Source organism: Trichomycterus rosablanca, chromosome 19 (genome assembly GCF_030014385.1).
Source record: "Trichomycterus rosablanca isolate fTriRos1 chromosome 19, fTriRos1.hap1, whole genome shotgun sequence".
Lineage (NCBI taxonomy): Eukaryota > Metazoa > Chordata > Actinopteri > Siluriformes > Trichomycteridae > Trichomycterus > Trichomycterus rosablanca.
The window spans coordinates 23,952,530-23,972,037 of record NC_086006.1 but is presented as its reverse complement, the minus strand read 5'-3'; the positions used below and the strand labels follow the sequence as shown (position 1 = coordinate 23,972,037).

The following is a 19,508-nucleotide window of genomic DNA, read 5'->3' as shown; positions in this document are numbered from 1 at the left end:
AATAATAATAATAATAATAATAATAATAATAATAATAATAATAATAATGATAATAATGATAATAATAATAATAATAGTAATGATAATAATAATATGATAATAATAATAATAATAATAATGATAATAATAATAATAATAGTAATGATAATAATAATATGATAATAATAATAATAATAATAATAATGATAATAATAATAATAATAATAATGATATAATAATAATAATAATGATAATAATAATAATAATATGATAATAATAATAATAATAATAATAATAATGATAATAATAATAATAATAATAGTAATGATAATAATAATAATAATAATAATAATAATAATGATAATAATAATAATGATAATAATAATAATATGATAATAATAATAATAATAATGATAATAATAATAATAATAATAACGATAATAATAATATGATAATAATAATAATAATAATAATAATGATAATAATAATAATAATAATAGTAATGATAATAATAATATGATAATAATAATAATGATGATAGTAATGATAATAATAATAATAGTAATGATAATAATAATGACAATAATAATAATGATAATAAAAATAATAGTAATAATAATAATAACAAAAATGAATAGTAATAATAATAATAGTAATAATAATAATAATAATAATAATAATAATGATAATAATAATAATAATAATAATAATAAAAGTAGTCATGAACATAATAATAATTCTAGAGAATAGAGACATTGTACAGATAAGTTCTAGCTCATTAAATACATCAATAATGGATATAAAACAACTGCATTTTTTTCAGCTGCTCTTGTATTCAGGAGTTGCTACAGGAGATCACACTGTTCCACATACTTCATTTTCACACTACTCAGCAGTACTGGGCCTGAGATTGAGGGTTGTTGTGGCAGCGGATTCCCAATCTGGAGTTGGAAATGACAAGATTGGGAGACTAAAAAAAAAGGAAAATGATACTACAACTGAATGATTGCAACACTTCTGTTTAAGTGGTACCTCTACAAGTGTCATTTGTTAGCTAACTCTGGAATTATGATAGTAAAGGAAAAAAGCACGAGTTACATCTAATTCAATATCAAGATAAGAAAATACCGTAGGGGTGCATTGTCGTTCCCTAAGGTACGGAGAATAAAGTCCTTAAGGTCCAATTAGGAGTCTTGATGACCTTCTTCTACAACAATCTTCCTTTAATTAAGTTAAACAGACAAACTCTGGAGGGTTTCACCTCGTCACCAGTGTTTTAACCATAAACAATTAATAATGAAGCTTTTAATGATCTCAGAGCTGAATTTGAAACAGGAACTAACACACTATAATGAATATTCTGTAAAACATAACGACTGCTGGTGGTGGTTTACACAGACTGTAATGTTTAATTACGGACGCTTCAGCATTTTACCTTATGTAGACTTTAATCAGTAATCAGTAAACCATCACATTAGATAATGAGAATCATTTATTTGTTTATTTATTATCGTTAAGGCCGTACCTAATACACGGATGTAAAAATCACGTCACGGACCCTGAAATGAGCCGTTTCCTGTGTAAGACGCAATATGCAGTGAAATTTCAAATTGAAAGTTTGTGTTTAGCGATTTTAGCGTTTTTCATTCATGTAGCGTTCAAGTGCCTCAAGTTTGCTGGTTAATCTGCACTATGAGGCAGTCCTAGCAATCCTACAGCAATTAAGTTAGTAATCGATTAGTCAAAATGTCCAAGATGTCGAAGTGTAAAGCAGCTCAAAACACGACTCAGGTAACTGGGTTTGGAAAACTCCAAACCAACTCTGTGGATGCAGAGAGGGCATGTCAAAACACGGACGGGAATGTTTGTATTTGAGACCGTCACTGGATGTTCTAGGTACATTAAGGTAGCTGTGCTGTGTATTACAGCTTCCATTTATTCTATCATTCAATTTATGAGTGTAATTTAGTGACTGCTATAAAATGTGGCACTTTTCTTAAAAAACCCATGAAATCCGTGATGTTTGAAATGCGAGGTCTGTGAAATTAAGAACATTTTCCCGTGAATTAAGTTATATGTAACATAATTATCATGCTTTTAAACTGATGTATCCTGGTCAGGGTCGCAGCAGGTCCGTTGGCACTGGAAAACATTACAGGGTGTCCATAAAGTTTGGACACATAGGCAAAATGCATATTTTTTTTAAATAAATTTCAATAAATTCAATAAATTCTATTTAATTACAATATTAATCAATACAATCTTTAATGTGTTTTCCACTATTTGTAATGCAACATGTGATGCCACATCACCCCACTGCTGCGTTCTCTTCACTGGCTTCCTGTAGCTGCACACATTCAGTTTAAAACACTGATGCTCGCCAAAAATGGACCAGCCCCAAGCTACCTTCAAGGTCTAATCAAAGCCTGCTTGGTATCACGCAACCTCAGAGCTCGACTTGATCCTCCATCCAGGACTCGAGGAAGACGAGCATCAAGGCTCTTCTCTGTACTGGCACCCAAGTGGTGGAAGGAGCTTCCCTTGTCTGTCCGATTAAAACCTTCATCACCTCTTTACTAAACACTTATGCTGACTTGTACTTACTTACTAACACTCTTATTCATTTCTTGCAGAAAAAAAAAAAAAAACCTTTGGTTCTAACAGGGTTTTAGCAGATTTGTATCCTTGGACTGTTGTTTACTTGAACTAGAGTAGGGTAATGTTCACTATGGAAGCGCTTCTGTACGTCGCTCTGGATAAGAGAGTCTGCTAAATGCAGAAAATGTAAATGTAAACTAAATGAATAAATAAAATAAATGTAAAATTTATTAAAAATAAAATGTATGTGTGTGTATTTTAGTCAACATATGGTTAGTAATAGTTAGTGATATTTCCTATGTGTCCAGACTTTAGGAAACACCCTGTAGAAGCAAAGCAATCCAACGCAGGGCTTTGGCTACAAGACACAATCAATCATATCTGTATTGAGACGCCTCGTGAAATTATGACCGTACAGTACAGCACTAAATCTTTCCTGCTCCTTGTCTGGCTGTTTTTGTTCATAATTTTGGGACGGATGAACACAATGAGCTATGGTTTTTCAGTGTGATGAATACTGGGAAGGAGAGAAACACAGGAGTGACTGTAAAACAGACACCATGACGTTGTTACAATAGTGATAATGCTGGGGAAGAAGGTCCTGGGTTCGATACCCAGGTGGAGCGGTCCGGGTCCTTTCTGTGTGGAGTTTGCATGTTCTTCTCGTGTCTGTGTGGGTTTCCTCCGGGAGCTCCGGTTTCCTCCTACAGTCCAAAGACGTGCAAGTGGGGTGAATTGGAGATACAAAATTGTCCCTGACCTGAACTGATGAATCTTGTGTAACCAGTAACCACCCGTCCTGTCATGAATGTAACTAAAGTGTAAAACATGACGTTAACATGACAGTGGAAGCCTAGTGCGTAGAGCTGTGGGTTACCAATTTGAGGGGTGTGGGTATGAATCCCGATTCTGCCGAGCAGCCACTGTCGGGTGCTTGAGAAAGGCCCCTAATCCTTTCGGCTCCATAGACGCTGTACAATAGCTGCCCCTGCACTTTGACCCCAGCTTCCAAACAAGCTGTGCTATGTGGGGGGAAAGCGTTTAATTGTGCTGTACATGTACACGTCTATATGATTAAGATGTTCCATCTGCCCTAGATTATCCGTACAAACAGTTTGGGCTTCTCCTGCTTCGTTTTCTGAAACTGAATGTTATGTTTACTCTGCATTCTAGCCAGTACTGGATCTTTGTTGAAAGGCTTTTGTCAAAAGCCCGGGATTTAAAAACATTTTTCACTATTAATAAAATCCCTGAACATGAAGTTTCTGTTTGAGACTTGCTCTGCATGGACGGACAAAATAGGAAATCACTCGCAGGACAAACTGCCAAGTATGAAAATCCTGCTGCTGGAAAACTACCAGGCTGAAGCTTTATGGCCAGAGTTAAGCCACGTCATTTATTAAGAAAAGCTGTCAACTAAAGAACACATGAACAAAGCGCTCTCTTATTTACTGTATCAGTTCTGACCATGAGCATGTTAGAGACCCCATTTCTTAAACACCTCGTATTAAAATAGAGTGACCTGTATGTGATCTTATCAGCCAGAACAACAGGCGCTTTTCTGAGAAGGCTTCTCACAAGACTTTGAGTCAAAAGAGCATTAGTATTTCTGGGAGTATATGTATATGTATCCAGAGCTGTTCAGTGAGGCTGAGGTCAGGGATTTGTGCACAACATTGGAGTTTCTTTCATGCCTTTATAGAGCTGCTTTGTGCACAGGGGAACAGTCATGCTGGAACAGGAAAGGGTCTTTCCTAAACTGCCTCTGCAAAGCCGGAAGCTTGTAATTTTTCCTGTATATTAGAGCTTTGGACTATCAATTACAAGGTTGAGAGTTCGAGTCCCAGCTCTGCCATGCATCCAATGTTGGGCCCTTAACTCTCTCTGCTTCAGGGACGCTTTACGATGGCTGACCCTGAGCTCTGACCCCAGCTTCCAAACAAGCCGGGATATGCGAAGAAAGAATTTCATTGTACTGTACATCTGTCTATGTATATATACACACCGATCAGCCATAACATTAAAACCACCTCCTTGTTTCTACACACATTGTCCATTTTATCAGCTCCACTTACCATATAGAAGCACCTTGTAGTTCTACAATTACTGACTGTAGTCCATCTGCAGTGACACTGACATGGTGGTGGTGTGTTAGTGTGTGTTGTGCTGGTATGAGTATGAGTCAGACACAGCAGCGCTGCTGGAGTTTTTAAACACCTCACTGTCACTGCTGGACTGAGAATAGTCCACAAACCAAAAATACCCAGCCAACAGCGCCCCGTGGGCAGCGTCCTGTGACCACTGATGAAGGTCTAGAAGATGACCGACTCAAACAGCAGCAATAGATGAGCGATCGTCTCTGACTTTACATCTACAAGGTGGACCAATTAGGTAGGAGTGTCTAATCTAATAGAGTGGACAGTGAGTGGACACGGTATTTAAAAACTCCAGCAGCGCTGCTGTGTCTGATCCACTCATACCAGCACAACACACACTAACACACCACCACCATGTCAGTGTCACTGCAGTGCTGAGAATGATCCACCACCTAAATAATACCTGCTCTGTGGTGGTCCTGTGGGGGTCCTGACCATTGAAGAACAGGGTGAAAACAGGCTGAAAAGATATGTAGAGAAACAGATGGACTACAGTCAGTAATTGTAGAACTTCAAAGTGGAGAAGGTTTAATGTTATGGCTGATCGGTGTATATGACAAATGACAAATTTCTAGCTAAATGATCATAATACATAGTTGGTATTTAAAAGTCACAGTAAAGATTTGCAGTCAGAACGGAAATGCGGTGATTAGATCTAATCGTTTGCCCTTTCCAGGAAAAGATCACAGACAAATCGAGCAAAAAAAACCAAACAAACACTAGAGTAAACTTGACTGAGCTATCTGTGCCGGTGCTACCAAATATCCTGCTGAGCTGGCTGTGCCAGGCCTAGTAAAAGCGGCTTCACTTCACTGCATGAGCCCATGAGGGTTGTTTTACTTCTGCATGAATCAAAACCCTCTCGAACATTATGCATGATTATATCACACAGCGAACGCTGCCACATTTAAAGCTGCACTGGGCAGAATATTGATCATTAATTTATTATTACTGAGGGTGGCACGGTGGTGCAGCTGGAAAAGTGGCTGCCACAAAGCAGCCCTAGACATAGCGATCTTAAATTTAATCCTCACCTTTATCGGTAGGGAGTTCCCCAGCATGTTCGTACCCTGAAATTATGCAGAAGGTAGACTTGCTGCTCCGATTTGCCCCAGTTTTGCTATGTGACACCCACAGTAACGAGCCCACCTGCCATGGAAATCGGCAATGGACTCAAATGACAGAATCATCTTCTTTTGTTCCCTCCACTTTAGCCGATGTCGAGGTGATTTTTGGCCGCCACATAGTAGCCACCCTGGACGGGCGAGCTGCCTTTAGAGGTGGCATGACTGCATCCTTTGACTTAAGCCCCACAGACGAATCCACATTAGACAAATTGTCACCCAGCATTCCGAGTTCCTCTCACTTTTATCTCTCTTTTCTCATAATGTGAGTTCTCACACAGTGGTGGACTGAGTAGCCCGTGCTGTGATACCTCAAGTTTTCACTCCTGTCCTTTTATCTTATTGTTTCCTACCTTCCTTAGTGGCTGAACACATTGCTGGGGGCGTATCATCAATGTTCCTGTGGTCAAGGCGCATGGCCATCTGAGTTTAACATTTTCACTAGTCCTGTCCTTTTATCTTACTGTTTCACACTTTCCTCTGTGCCCGGGCACGTCGCTGGGGGCGTATCATCGATGTTCCTGTGGGCAGGGCGCATGGCCATCTGAGTTTAACATCTTCCCTGGGGACGGCACAATCTTAAGTCCCTGTGGGGCAAGCGTCTCTTCTTTTCTGGTCTGAGTAATGGACTAATAATTAGAAGGTTGCTCGTTCAAGCCCCACTACAGTCAAGTGGCCACTGTTCAGCCCTTAACCACTGACCTACCACTTACAAATGTTATTGAATACAATACAAGCAACTGAGGGTTAAGATACTGACCCAGTGATCAGAAGGTTCAAGCCTCACTACAGCCAAGTTGCCACTGTTTGGACGAGCGAGCTGCCTTTAGAGGTGGCATGACTGCATCCTTTGACTAAAGCCCCACAGACGAATCCACATTGGACAAATTGTCACCCAGCATTCCGAGTTCCTCTCACTTTTATCTCTCTTTTCTCATATTGTGAGTTCTCACACAGTGGTGGACTAAGTAGCCTGTGCTGTGAAGTTTTTATCTTATTGTTTCCTACTTTCCTTAGTGGCCGAACACATTGCTGGGGGCGTATCATCGATGTTCCTGTGGTCAAGGCGCATGGCCATCTGAGTTTTCCATCTTCACTGGGGACAGCATAACCTAAAGTCCCTGTGGGGCAAGCGTCTCTTCAAGTCCCACTACAGTCAAGTGGCCAGTGTTCGGCCCTTCTGTAAAACTCTTAACCGCTGACCTCCCACACAAGCAACTGAGGGTTAAGATACTGGCCTAGTGATCAGAGGATTAAAGTCCCACTACAGCCAAGTTGCCATTGTTTGGCCCTTGTTCAAGGCCCTTAACCTTCAATAGCTATGACCTTTTATTTCTGAGGTGGGTACAAACTATGCAAAACAATGCTGCACATTTCCCTTTTTGTGTAAAAAAACTGTAATGAAATAAATCCCACATTAAATAAATAAATGAATAATACAAATAAAGAAAGTATCCTCACATAATTATATTTGCCTGGAAAATTCCGAACCTGGAAACCCTGTAGTGACGTCAACCAGGCGAGGTGATTAGCACCAGCGCCCTCTGCTGTTTAAAGTGAATATCGAATCATTATACATGTAAACTGATTTGAATCGTTACACATGTGAATCGATTTTTTTTTATTATTATTATTTTATTTATGCTTTTTCTCTCATTTTTTTAGCGCGTCCAATTGCCCGATTGCATCACGCTTCCTCTCCACCAATGCTGATCCCTGCTCTGATTGAGGAGAACGAAGCTAACCCATGCCCCCTCCGACACGTGGGCAGCAGCCGTATGCATCTTATCACCTACACTTTGATGAGGGCATATGCGGATCAGTACTGTGTACGGAGAGACACACCCTGACAGCACTCTTTTCCCGTCTCTGTGCAGGCGCCATCAATCAGCCAGCAGAGGTCGTAATTGCATTAGTTATGAGAGAAAGACCCCATCCGGCGTAGTCCCGCCCATTTCTGAACAGCAGGCCAATCGTTGTTCATGTGGCTGCTCAGCCTAGCCGGCAGGCAGAGCTGAGATTCGATACGATGTATTCGAGATCCCAGCTCTGGTTCCAGCGTGTGTTTTTACCGCTGCGCCACCTGAGCGGCCATGTGAAACGATTTTTAACTGTCTTGTGGTGCATTTTTACATCCCTACTGGCTATGTCTGGTGGGTGGGGGTGGCCGAGGCCCTGCGTTGGATTGGCTCCTTGTCCAGGGTATTCCTGCCTTGTACCAAGTGTTTCCTGGTGGAACTGGACAAGATGGAACCCTGACCAGGATAAAGGTTGATGATAATGAAATGAACAACAGGGAACAATCCAATAAACAGAGAAGAAACTAATCGTTATAAACTTTGTATTTAAACTTCTTTTTGATTCTGGATATGGTAATGAAGCAGTGCTGAACTCCACTGCTACCTGCTAAAACCATTTAAATCTATTTCTGATCAGCGAAGAGGAACAGTGGTCTCCGGAGGAAGCTTCCTGACAGGTGTGGACACCACCTTCCAGGAGTTGCTAAATGCCTTTATAGTGCAGCCACAAAAATAACCACAGAACTGAATAAGCATCTTTATGACTGTTTAGGTCTCTACAAAATGTACGTGGCGAGCAACCGAGAATGCTGTTCAAACACAGACAAATGAATAAACACACATAAAGCCACAAATCCTTCATCTGAATGAGTTATGCTTGGAGTCAGCCAAAGGATGTCTTCAACCCACAACGTCTCCTCCTAACAAAGTATGGAAGCAAGTGGTGGAAATCCTTTGATCTAATCAATGTTTTTGCATGTTGTATAGCAACCAACAAATATAAATCAGTATTATAGGTCATTTCTTTGCCAATAATGTTCACATAATTTAAAATAAGTAAAGTTAGCAGGATAAAGTCAAGCTTTTTGTGTGGCATGACCGATTCATTAAACATTCATGCAAGTTCTGGTATGCAGCTTGGGAATCAATATGCTTCCTGCCATGGCTTTTTATCTTCCCGCTCTAACATTCATAAAGAACCACAGAGAAAACCAGAGTCTGTACAGATCTGATCTTTGTTTGGTGAGATCTTTTCCAGTTCCTTCATTCTTAGACGAAATGAAACACTGCAGTGGTGAGATTGTTATTCGATCCCAAAAATTACAACGAAGCAGAAAGCTGATGCTGCAGAATCCCAGGTGGCCACGAAACTGTTTCAATCCCAAATTGCTCCTTGGTGGATAAATAAAGACTACATGATTTTTTTCCCCAGAGTAAGTGGTGCACATGGGAAGAAAACACGGAGATGTTTGGGAAGAAGCTATGTCCAAACCCACCATTCGGTGCAGATGTTGAACCAACCGCACCAGCAGTAACCAGCCAGCTGTGGAAAGTTTCCCCAAAATGTGTTTTGCCCATTGTTCACTTCATTGTCATCAACCGCTATCCTGGTCTGGGTTCCGTCTAGTCCAGTTCCACCGGGAAACACTGGGTACAAGTCATGTCTGTGTAGACGCCCTGCCGGCTGATAGCACAGCTGAGATTTAGGTGGTGGTGAAGGAAACAAGGAGATGTTTGGGATGAGGCTACGTCCAAACCCACCGTTCTGTACAGATGTTAAAACAATCGCACCAGCAGTAACCAGCCAGCTGTGGAAAGTTTCCCCAAAATGTGTTTTGCCCATTGTTCACTTCGTTGTCATCGACCGCTATCCTGGTCTGGGTTCCGTCTAGTCCAGTTCCACCGGGAAACACTGGGTACAAGGCAGGAATACCGAAGACAAGGCACCAATCCCTTGCAGGGCCACCACCACCCACCAGACATAGCCAGTTGTGTCTGTGTAGACGCCCTGCCGGCTTATATCACAACTGAGATTTAAGTGGTGAAGGAAACACAGAGATGTTTGGGAAGAAGCTATGTCCAAACTCACCATTCTGTGCAGATGTTGAACCAATGGCACCAGCAGAAACCAGCCAGCTGTGGAAAGTTTCCCTAAAATGTGTTTTACCCATAGTTCACTTCATTGTCATCAACCGCTATCCTGGTCAGGGTTCCGTCTAGTCCAGTTCCACCGGGAAACACTGGGCACAAGGCAGGAATACCCTGCACAGGGCGTCAATCCATGGGCTGATAGCACAGCTGAGATTTAGGTGGTGGTGAAGGAAACATGGAGATGGTTGGGATGAGGCTATGTCCAAACCCACCGTTCTGTACAGATGTTGAACCAACCGTACCAGCAGTAACCAGCCAGCTGTGGAAAGTTTCCCCAAAATGTGTTTTTTTTAAGTTTAATTAAACGAAGCAGATGCCAAAGATGTTGAGATTGAAACAGAAACACGCAGAATCAGCCACAGCAGAAGAAAATCACCGCACGCCAGCAAACCCTCAAGTTTCAACATCAGCTAAGAAAACCTTTATGGTTCAACTTTTATTCTCCACTTTTTACTCTCGACGATGTTTGTGCAACAGAATGAAAGAAACTCCTGAAAATCCCCGAAACTAGAACAACTTCACAAGTCTCATTTGGGGCAGCAGGAGCAGCGGTTTCTCCAGCTGAGCCCTACCCGCACTAACCTACTAACTAGTACGCGTCTATAGTGCAGCACTGTTGCATCCGCACTACTCTCGCATACTACCGAGTACAGGAGCACTGCGTTCTGGACCGGGCTGTTTATGAGAGTCAGCGTGTCTCTGTGTGACAGTATTAGCCGTTTAGCAGCAGCTCCGCCACCCGCAAAAACTCACTCGCTCACATTTTCCTCCACGCAACAAGCACAAGAGAAAAGCAACTCTTACCGGGAGAAATGCGGGTGGATTTTCGAACCATTCAAAAAGTGTCGCCGGCCTCAAACTCGCGTTAATTCCACAGAAAGCGACAGTTTCTGGACCTCTGTACTAACCGAGCACCGGAGAGGTGGACATCATCGACTCTTCTCCCCGCCCTTCACCTAAGCAGAGCTGCATGTCTGCAGACGCTCAGCCGCCAGCGACCAATCACAGGCTAGAGTCGGGACTTCTGCGCCAGCCGATTGGACGGAATATATGACAGCTGGATTCTGATTGGTCCGATGGAACTCCGACTTCAGCAGCGCCCCCCGTTTAGGGGTGTGTCCTGACGTCACCGCTAACCAGCATTGAGGTAAACAATTAGTCCTTATTCTCATTCATTCATTCATTTATTCACTTACTCTCCCATTCTTTCATTCATTCATTCATTCACTTATTTATTTATTTAATCATTAATGTATTCATTCATTTATTCACTTACTCACCCTTTCATTCATTCATTCACTTATTTATGTATTTAATCATTCTTTTATTCATTCATTTATTCACTTACTCACCCTTTCATTCATTCATTCACTCATTGACTTATTTATTTATTTAATCATTCTTTTATTCATTCATTTATTCACTTACTCACTCGCTCATTCATTCATTCCCTTATTCATTCATTTAATCACTTATTCATTCATTCATTCATTTATTCACTTACTCATTCATTCACTCCTTCATTCACTTATTCATTCATTCATTTACTCTCAATCATTCATTTATTCACACTTTCATTCATTCACTTATTTATTTATTCATTCATTCATTTATTCACTTACTCACTCATTCATTCATTCACTCATTCATTCACTCATTCATTCACTTATTCATTAATTCATTCATTCACTCATTTATTCATTCACTTACTCATTCATTCATTTATTTTTTATTTAATCATTCATTCACTCATTTATTTATTCACTCACTCATTTATTTACTCACTCAATTATTTATTTACTTATTCATTCATTCACTTACTCACTCATTCATTCACTCATTCATTCACTCATTCATTCACTTATTCATTCCATCATTTATTCATTAATTTACTCATTCATTCACTCATTCATTCATTCACTTATTCATTCAATCATTTATTCATTCATTTACTCACTCACTCACTCATTCATTCACTTACTCATTCACTTATTCATTCAATCATTTATTCATTCATTTACTCACTCACTCACTCATACATTCACTTACTCATTTATTTACTCATTCATTCAGTTCATATCTGTATCAATAATTCATTATAATAATAATGATATCGATGACAGAGGTGTGTGTTTTATCAGAGTGAAATAGAAACATTTTATCATGTAATTATTTCAAGTTCAATAAAAAAGTAAATCTGTTTAGTTCAAGTTTCCTAGTTGATCGTTTTATAATTTGTGGTTAAAAAAAAAAAATTGCCTTAAATTCTTGTCTTTAAAATAAAATACTGTGTGAACTGGATCTAACACAACCAGGATGAAGCAGTTGGAAAATAATTAAATACATTAATAATAATAATAATAATAATAATAATAACATAATTGCAATACTAATATCAGTGTGGTTAATAACTTTCCCACAATATTGCAGTTCATTGTTACATCTATTTACATTCTTTCCTCATCTATGCGTTAAGGACGTTTAATATTACCTTTAGGTTTCTTGCATAATGAAACATAAGTGATATTGTCATGTCACTATCCTGTCATCACTTTGCGATGGTTGGCTGCACAGATGGGTCACCTTACAAATTTGCCCTCGGTCTCGTGTTGCCTGTAGCAGACTAGCCCCGATAAAGCGATCTACACCATTATGTTCTCAATTCAGGTACATTTTGAGTCCCTCCACAAGTCCTGTCATATCCCTGCCTTCAGTGTTGGTATGATTTATTAAGGTCAGCTAAATGGGCTTATACTGTATTATATATTTGTTTTGACTGTGCATAAAATTAGAAAAATCTATTTTTTTTTCTTACAGCTGTGGTAATGAAGATCAAAATAATGTGACTAAGATCTCGTCATGACTAATATTAATATTAATTATTTATAATAGAGGTTTTTTCCCCCCACATTGGCATGTTTATACTAACGATTTTAATAACGACACTTAATCTTTAAAAACAAGGTTTAAAATCAGAATTAGCAGGCACTGAACCAGAATGTTTATGCTTTTTAGGCCAGACTGTTAGACAGTGTGGGAAAGTTTAGTTCCAAATTACTAACTGTGTACTAAACAAACTTGTGGACAATGTTTTCAGAAAGATTTTGGCCAAAAACACTGTTTCACTGCAGATAAAAGACTAAATGTTTTGACTTTTAGACTTAGACTTGAGAAGCGGTCTTATTTTAATTTACTGGTCTAGGATATGATTCTTTATCTTGAGATGCATTAATAAATACACAAGATGTATCACATGACATGACTATGCAATGTTGCTTTTAATTATGGACTTTCAATACAAAAAATGTCAGGTGGTGAAATGATCTAAATATACACACAGATAAAGCAACTAGTAACTATGTAATTACACTATTTAAATTCTTGATAAAATAATAAAATTTCTTAATACAATTAAATCAATTATTCATTAGTAGACAAGCCAGGAAAACTGTTTTAAAGTGTTGCGATTAATTATTGATTAGGACTTTATAAATTCACATATCATACAGGACCCCCAGCATGTCATTATTTTTGTATGCTTAGGAGTGTTTAGAGAAAGACTAAAACAAAGACAGGAAACATTTCAACAAATATTTCACAAACTGTCCAGTTTAAATCAAAGTTAATAAAGATGTGTCATGGAATGACTTCAACAAAACCATAAGAATTTTTTATTATTATAATAATGTTTGAAACAGTCCACTCTTAGCCGTATTTATGAATCCACTGTTACCCTGAAATATGGAAACATCAGTTTTGCACCATAGGGTGTATGCGGTCCTGTAGATTAAAACTTGTGGCTGCCTTATGGCTCACTTAAGACTGAAGCAGACATTGTGGGTTACATGTATTATTTGGCTTCTTTTACAAATAAATCTGTTTAAATGTAGAAATTAAAGGAAAAGGGGATTTATCAGGCAGTGTTGCTTTTTGTCCATTGCTCAGGGGTCCAGGTTCAGTGTTCCTTACACCAAAGTTATTCATTTTTGCACTGAGGCAGGAGTACATCCTTCACATCATGCCAATCTATCTCTAGACTTACACAACTGTATTGGCCAAAGTAAACAGAGGCAAAGATTAAACCTGGGTCATCGGGATCCATGGTCCACCTGCACGTCGTCCAAATTGCAAAATTGTGTTTTGAACCTTATTTATTTATTTGACAAATGATTTTTAACGTTTTCAATGACCAACGTAATTGTTTTTTGTTCATATAAAGACATTCTGAATTTGACCAGTATGATGTGGAGCATGCAGCAAGGGAATATGGAAACTTCTGGAGTGCAGAGGTGGATTTTCACCTCCTTTATCTATTCAAGAAAGTATTTTTCTGTTAAAGACATTCAACCAACAAGCATTCAGGACTCGTATGACAAAATTTCAAAAAGAATTTAAACTGTCCTTGAAACAACTGATGGTCCTAGTTCTTATTCCTGCACTTGCTAAATCGAGGCCATTCTCCAGACTTGTGTAAAAGTAAACTGATGTGTTGGGGTAAATCCAGCATCACTGAGAACATTTGCTCACACCCACACATCGTGTTGGAGGCAAAAGTCATGGCCGGGCCATGCTCCTACTCAAATATTCTAATCCCAGATCAGCTCTGATCCCCCAAGCATTTGTGTTTTCCTGTCAGTGTTTAACACCTCCTCTGCTGTAGGAAAAACCAGCAGCACATGAAGAAGTGAAGAAACGAGAGCGGCGCAGGACCACTGTTGAGCACTGGTGGGTGAAAAATGCACCCTGTGTAAATGTCATTGTTGATCTTTATCACTGCTTGTGTTTGGGTGGTTGAAAGTGCTGGAGGGAAATGAGTCCAGGCACGATGCCATGCTTCTGCACCATCACGGAGTATCAAGAGACGCTTCTTTAAATAAAAATATAATCAGACGCTGGCAGCTCAGCCTTGATCTTCGACCTCTGTTGCTTGTGATGGGATTCCACTGGGCTGGTTAAAGAAATTATGTAGCTCCCCAGTGAAATTCCTCAGTTAGCGGAAACATTTACGCTCTGATCCGGGGGTCTTGTTCATTTTCCAATTGGGAAATTGCTTCCAAAATGGATGCATCCAAACATCCAAAAGCATGTGGACACCTCTCTTAAGCACCTGATTAAGCTACTGTGTTTTAGTCACAACCAACTGGCAACAGTTAGTTTCAGTTCACATACTTCGGTCTCAACTAGCATACAAAGCATCTCAATCAGACAGTAGGAGTCACCGTTGCCCACCTGAGATCCTCTTCATCTGACACACCAGCTATCTTTGTAGGGCACCTTTTTAAGATATCATAGACACATATAGAAACAGAATTAAATACAGTGAATCCTTGATTTAACGGACCTCCATTTAACGGATTTCGGATTAAACGGACAAAATCTGGAAAACCAAATGTCCTGCCGATGGTTTAAAATTTCAGAGAGAAGCAAACCAAGACCAGTAGTTCAGTAATTGTCCCGTACTCGGCGCACGTCTCTCTGTTTACATAAGTGACAGGCTTTATTTTGTCGGGAGGCTCACTTTGTTCTTGCCTTTTTCTCTGTGTTTTATGCTTCATTTTTGCAAGTTCTAGTGCTCAGTTATGCACCAGCGCTGCTCCAGTGGCCACCAGCAGTGCTTCAAACTGCTGAAGTCTCCACTATACGATCACAGCAAAAAATAAATCATTCCCGCCGCCACACAAGGTAAATGAAATTTCTCCCCAGTAGTACAGTACACCAATTTTTATATTTATTTACAGGTTTTATATTACATATTTACCTCTATCGTTTATCTGCTGGTGGCTACTGGAGCAGCGCTGGTGCATAACTAAGCACTAGAACTTGCAAAAATGAAGCATAAAACACAGAGAAAAAGGCGAGAACATAGTGAGACTCCCCTGTTACTCATGTAAACAGAGAGATGTGCGCCACCTAGCGGACGATCACTGAACTACCGGGCTTTGTACGCTTCTCGCAGGAAATTTAAACAATCAGAACGAACATTTGGTTTATCAGATTTTGTCTGTTAAATCCGAAATCCGTTAATTGGAGGTCCGTTTTGTGACTTTTGTGGACATTAGTTCTGTGTTTCTCGTATATTTTCACACCCGCTGGAAAAAAACCTCGCTGTTTTGGACAATCGCATTTTACAGACCTGTGCTCCCCCCTTTTAACAGACCAGTGCCCCCCCCCCTTTAAGTCAGTTAAATGGAGGTTCCACTGAAGGTGAGGATGTGATGGTGTTCTCCACCAGACGCTGGGAGGGTTTCATTATAATGCTTGTATTGTCTTACCCCAGTGTCAATTCCGTGATGATTGCATTTGAGCCAATCAGTGATCTGCACTGTTTACTGATCCACCCCCCAGCCACTTCAGTATGCTCAGTCTTCGGACAAGAAGGGTAACCAAATTTTGCACAGAACAGTATGGGACGACTGACATTGAAACAACCATTAAATGTGGGATCATGGAGTGGAAAAGAGCCATTAGTGAGAATAAATGAATGAATGATGACTGAATGAAAACAGTGATGTAACGTTTGTTAGAAATACTTACAGTCAGACTTCAATTCATATTCTGAAATCGTGCAGACAGCTGGAAAACATCAGCAATTACTAATCTGATGACGTGATCCAGACTTTGTTGGGTGCATATTAAAATCGTTTGGTACTCGGCGTACCTCTCTGACTTGGCACGGTGCCTCTGCATATTATCCTGTATTGAAAATGCTTGAAGGACAATTCCAGACTATTAAGCGTTACAGGATGTGAGTACAGGCACAGGAAGAACACGTTATATCAAAGCGATCGTTCTAAATACACTGTTCCTGATGTTCTCAGTGATGTTATCTTCATGATTAGCGCTCAGGATGTGGTTCATGCCATGGGGCTATATGCAGTCCAGGTCAACAGTTTACATACAAAGCCACCAGGAACACTACATGGACAAACATACACTAATCATCCATAACATTAAAACCACCTCCTTGTTTCTACAATCACTGTTCATTTTAATCAGCTTCACTTACCATATCAAAGCACTTTGTAGTTCTACAATTACTGACTGTAGTCCATCTGTTTCTCTGCAAGCTTTTTTAGCCCCCTTTCATGCTGTTCTTCAATGGTCAGGATACCTACAGGACTCACTACAGAGCAGGTATTATTTAGGTGGTGGATCATTCTCAGCACTGCAGTGACACTGACATGGTGGTAGTTTGTTAGTGTGTGTTGTGCTGGTATGAGTGGATCAGACACAGCAGCGCTGCTGGAGTTTTTAAACACCTCACTGTCACTGCTAGACTGAGAATAGTCCACCAACCAAAAATACCCAGACAACGGCGTCCCGTGGGCAGCGTCCTGTGACCACTGATGAAGGTCTAGAAGATGACCAACTCAAACAGCAGCAATAGATGAGCGATCGTCTCTGACTTTACATCTACAAGGTGGACCAACCAGGTAGGAGTGTCTAATAGAGTGGACAGTGAATGGACATGGTATTTAAAAACTCCAGCAGCGCTGCTGTGTCTGATCCACTCATACCAGCACAACACACACTACCACACCACCACCATGTCAGTGTCACTGCAGGGCTGAGAATGATCCACCACCCAAATAATACCTGCTCTGTGGTGGTCCTGTGGGGGTCCTGACCATTGAAGAACAGCATGAAAGGGGGCTAAAAAGGTATGTAGGTTAGAACTATACATTTATATATGTAGTTTAACCTCCACTGTCACTGTATTCATTAAAATGCTTTGCCCAGTTTGATGTGGATGCTTGGTGTCCTTGTCTGGCCTTTTTTAGACCCTAAACTCAGCTGTGTAATAATTAGGAACACCACTGCAGTTCCCAACCCCACTAACGCCTGTGTGACTGACAGAAAGTACAATCCTGACATGTTTTAAACTCGGTAGAAAAGTCTTTTTAATTTATAAGATGGTCAACAGAGACATTGTTTTGGCTGTGTAGTGAAAGTACAGGAAAAAACAAAGACCACAAGAACACAAACACTCCAACACATTGACACAAAGACAGCGTGAAAGCCAGAGCTAAACAAAAGAGACGCGGTACGTGCTGGAAGTGCCATAAATCTTAGTCACGAAGCAGTTAGTGGAATGATACATCCATGCAGGTCAAACGAGGCAAACCGTCAACAATAATAATACTTTATACATTCATCTTCAGTAACTGCCTTACCTGATCAGAGGAGCAGTGGATCCACCACCTGCAAACACTGGACACAAAGAAAATACACCCAGCTGTTAATTCATCACAGGACGTCACTTATCTACTAACACTTCTACTAACTCACTCACACCTAGGGGCAATTAAGAGCAGCCAGTGTCACCTATGACATGTGTTAAGAGGTAGAAGCGTTCAGAGATTAACCATACAAATATGAGATTTGAAACCAGGTCCCCAGGACCCCAATACTACCAACTGCACCATCATGCCGCCTTGTATCTATTATTTATTTATTTATTTTAAATAACAAATTCATTCTGATTAGAGTCATGGCTTGTCTGGTGCCAACCAAAAGCATTGTGATAAATGCCCAAATTTATAATGGCCAGAGCAAGATAACCAACGTTCTGCATGTTTTTAGAGGTGAAGTACTCACAGGAAGCCCACATTAAAAACAGGGGAACATTCACTATATGGCAAATATGTGAACACCTGACCATGAGCTTGTTGTATATTAAATTCTAAAACCATGTGCATTGAAATTTTGCCCCCCTCTAAGCAGTTACAACAGCCTTCACTCTTCTGGAAAGGCTTTTGGCTTTTCACACAGTTTTGTGCGACTGTGGGAATTGGTGCCAATTCAGTCAAAAAAAGCATTTGTTTAGGCCTGGGTCACAATTAGTGTTCCAATTGATCTCAGAGGTGTTTGTTGGAATTGAGGTTAGGGCTCTGTGCATGCCACTGGAGTCATCCACTCCAAGCCTGATAAACCATTTCTTTATGGACTTCACTTTGTGCAAAGGTGTACAGTCATGCTGGAACAGAGCAACACCAAGTTGGAAGCATATCATTTATTTCATATAAATTATGTGGCTGAAACACCTAAACTTCAAGAATACCTAAGAATTAGGAGGGGTGTCCACATACTTTTGGCAACATACTTTCGGAATATCCTCATATACGTTTGCTAAAGGTGGGAATTAAAACTGTGTGCTACCATGCCATCATACAAACTGCAATGTAAGCAATATTTAAATAGTAAATATAACCATTAGGAGGTCAGAAAACACCTCAAAAGACTGTACAATGTTAAAAAACACATCTATAGAGACCTAGGTCAAAGGTCATGTGTTGTATCTGCTTGAGCATTCACATGCAGAGACTATTTGGTCAATTTCCCTAGCAAACAGTGTCAAAAGGTTAAATGTGTAGAAGGTTAATTTTTAACCACATGGCAGTGACGAGTGAGACTGTTATTGAGAAAGACATCAGGGTGCACTGATCAATACCGACGCTGACAGGTCGTCTGTTCAGTGTAAGCAACTATATGATTGGAATACATACAGCGAGGGCCAAAAGTCTAGGACCATTAGTGTAAATGCTTCAATTTAGCGGTTTACTTAAATTGAATACAATGCTTGTCATGACAGTTCATATAATTATCATAACAATTTATGTAAAACAATTTGAATCTTAAAAAGATCTACTGAACAACGCAATAAATCAGGCACAGCGGCCAAAATCCAAAACACAGCAAAA

The 19,508-nt window shown here is 39.8% G+C and overlaps 1 protein-coding gene across 1 annotated transcript in view; it reads right to left on the bottom strand.

The window, feature by feature from the left end:
* The window catches only part of vdra (vitamin D receptor a), an 88,545-nt gene extending 77,759 nt beyond the window's left edge, over positions 1 to 10,786 (bottom strand). The window contains exon 1 of the mRNA XM_063014892.1: positions 10,612 to 10,786. Coding sequence (XP_062870962.1) covers positions 10,612 to 10,642 — 31 coding nt within the window. The 5' untranslated portion in view covers positions 10,643 to 10,786. The remainder of the gene's footprint in view (positions 1 to 10,611) is intronic.
* Between the last annotated feature and the right edge of the window lie 8,722 nt (positions 10,787 to 19,508).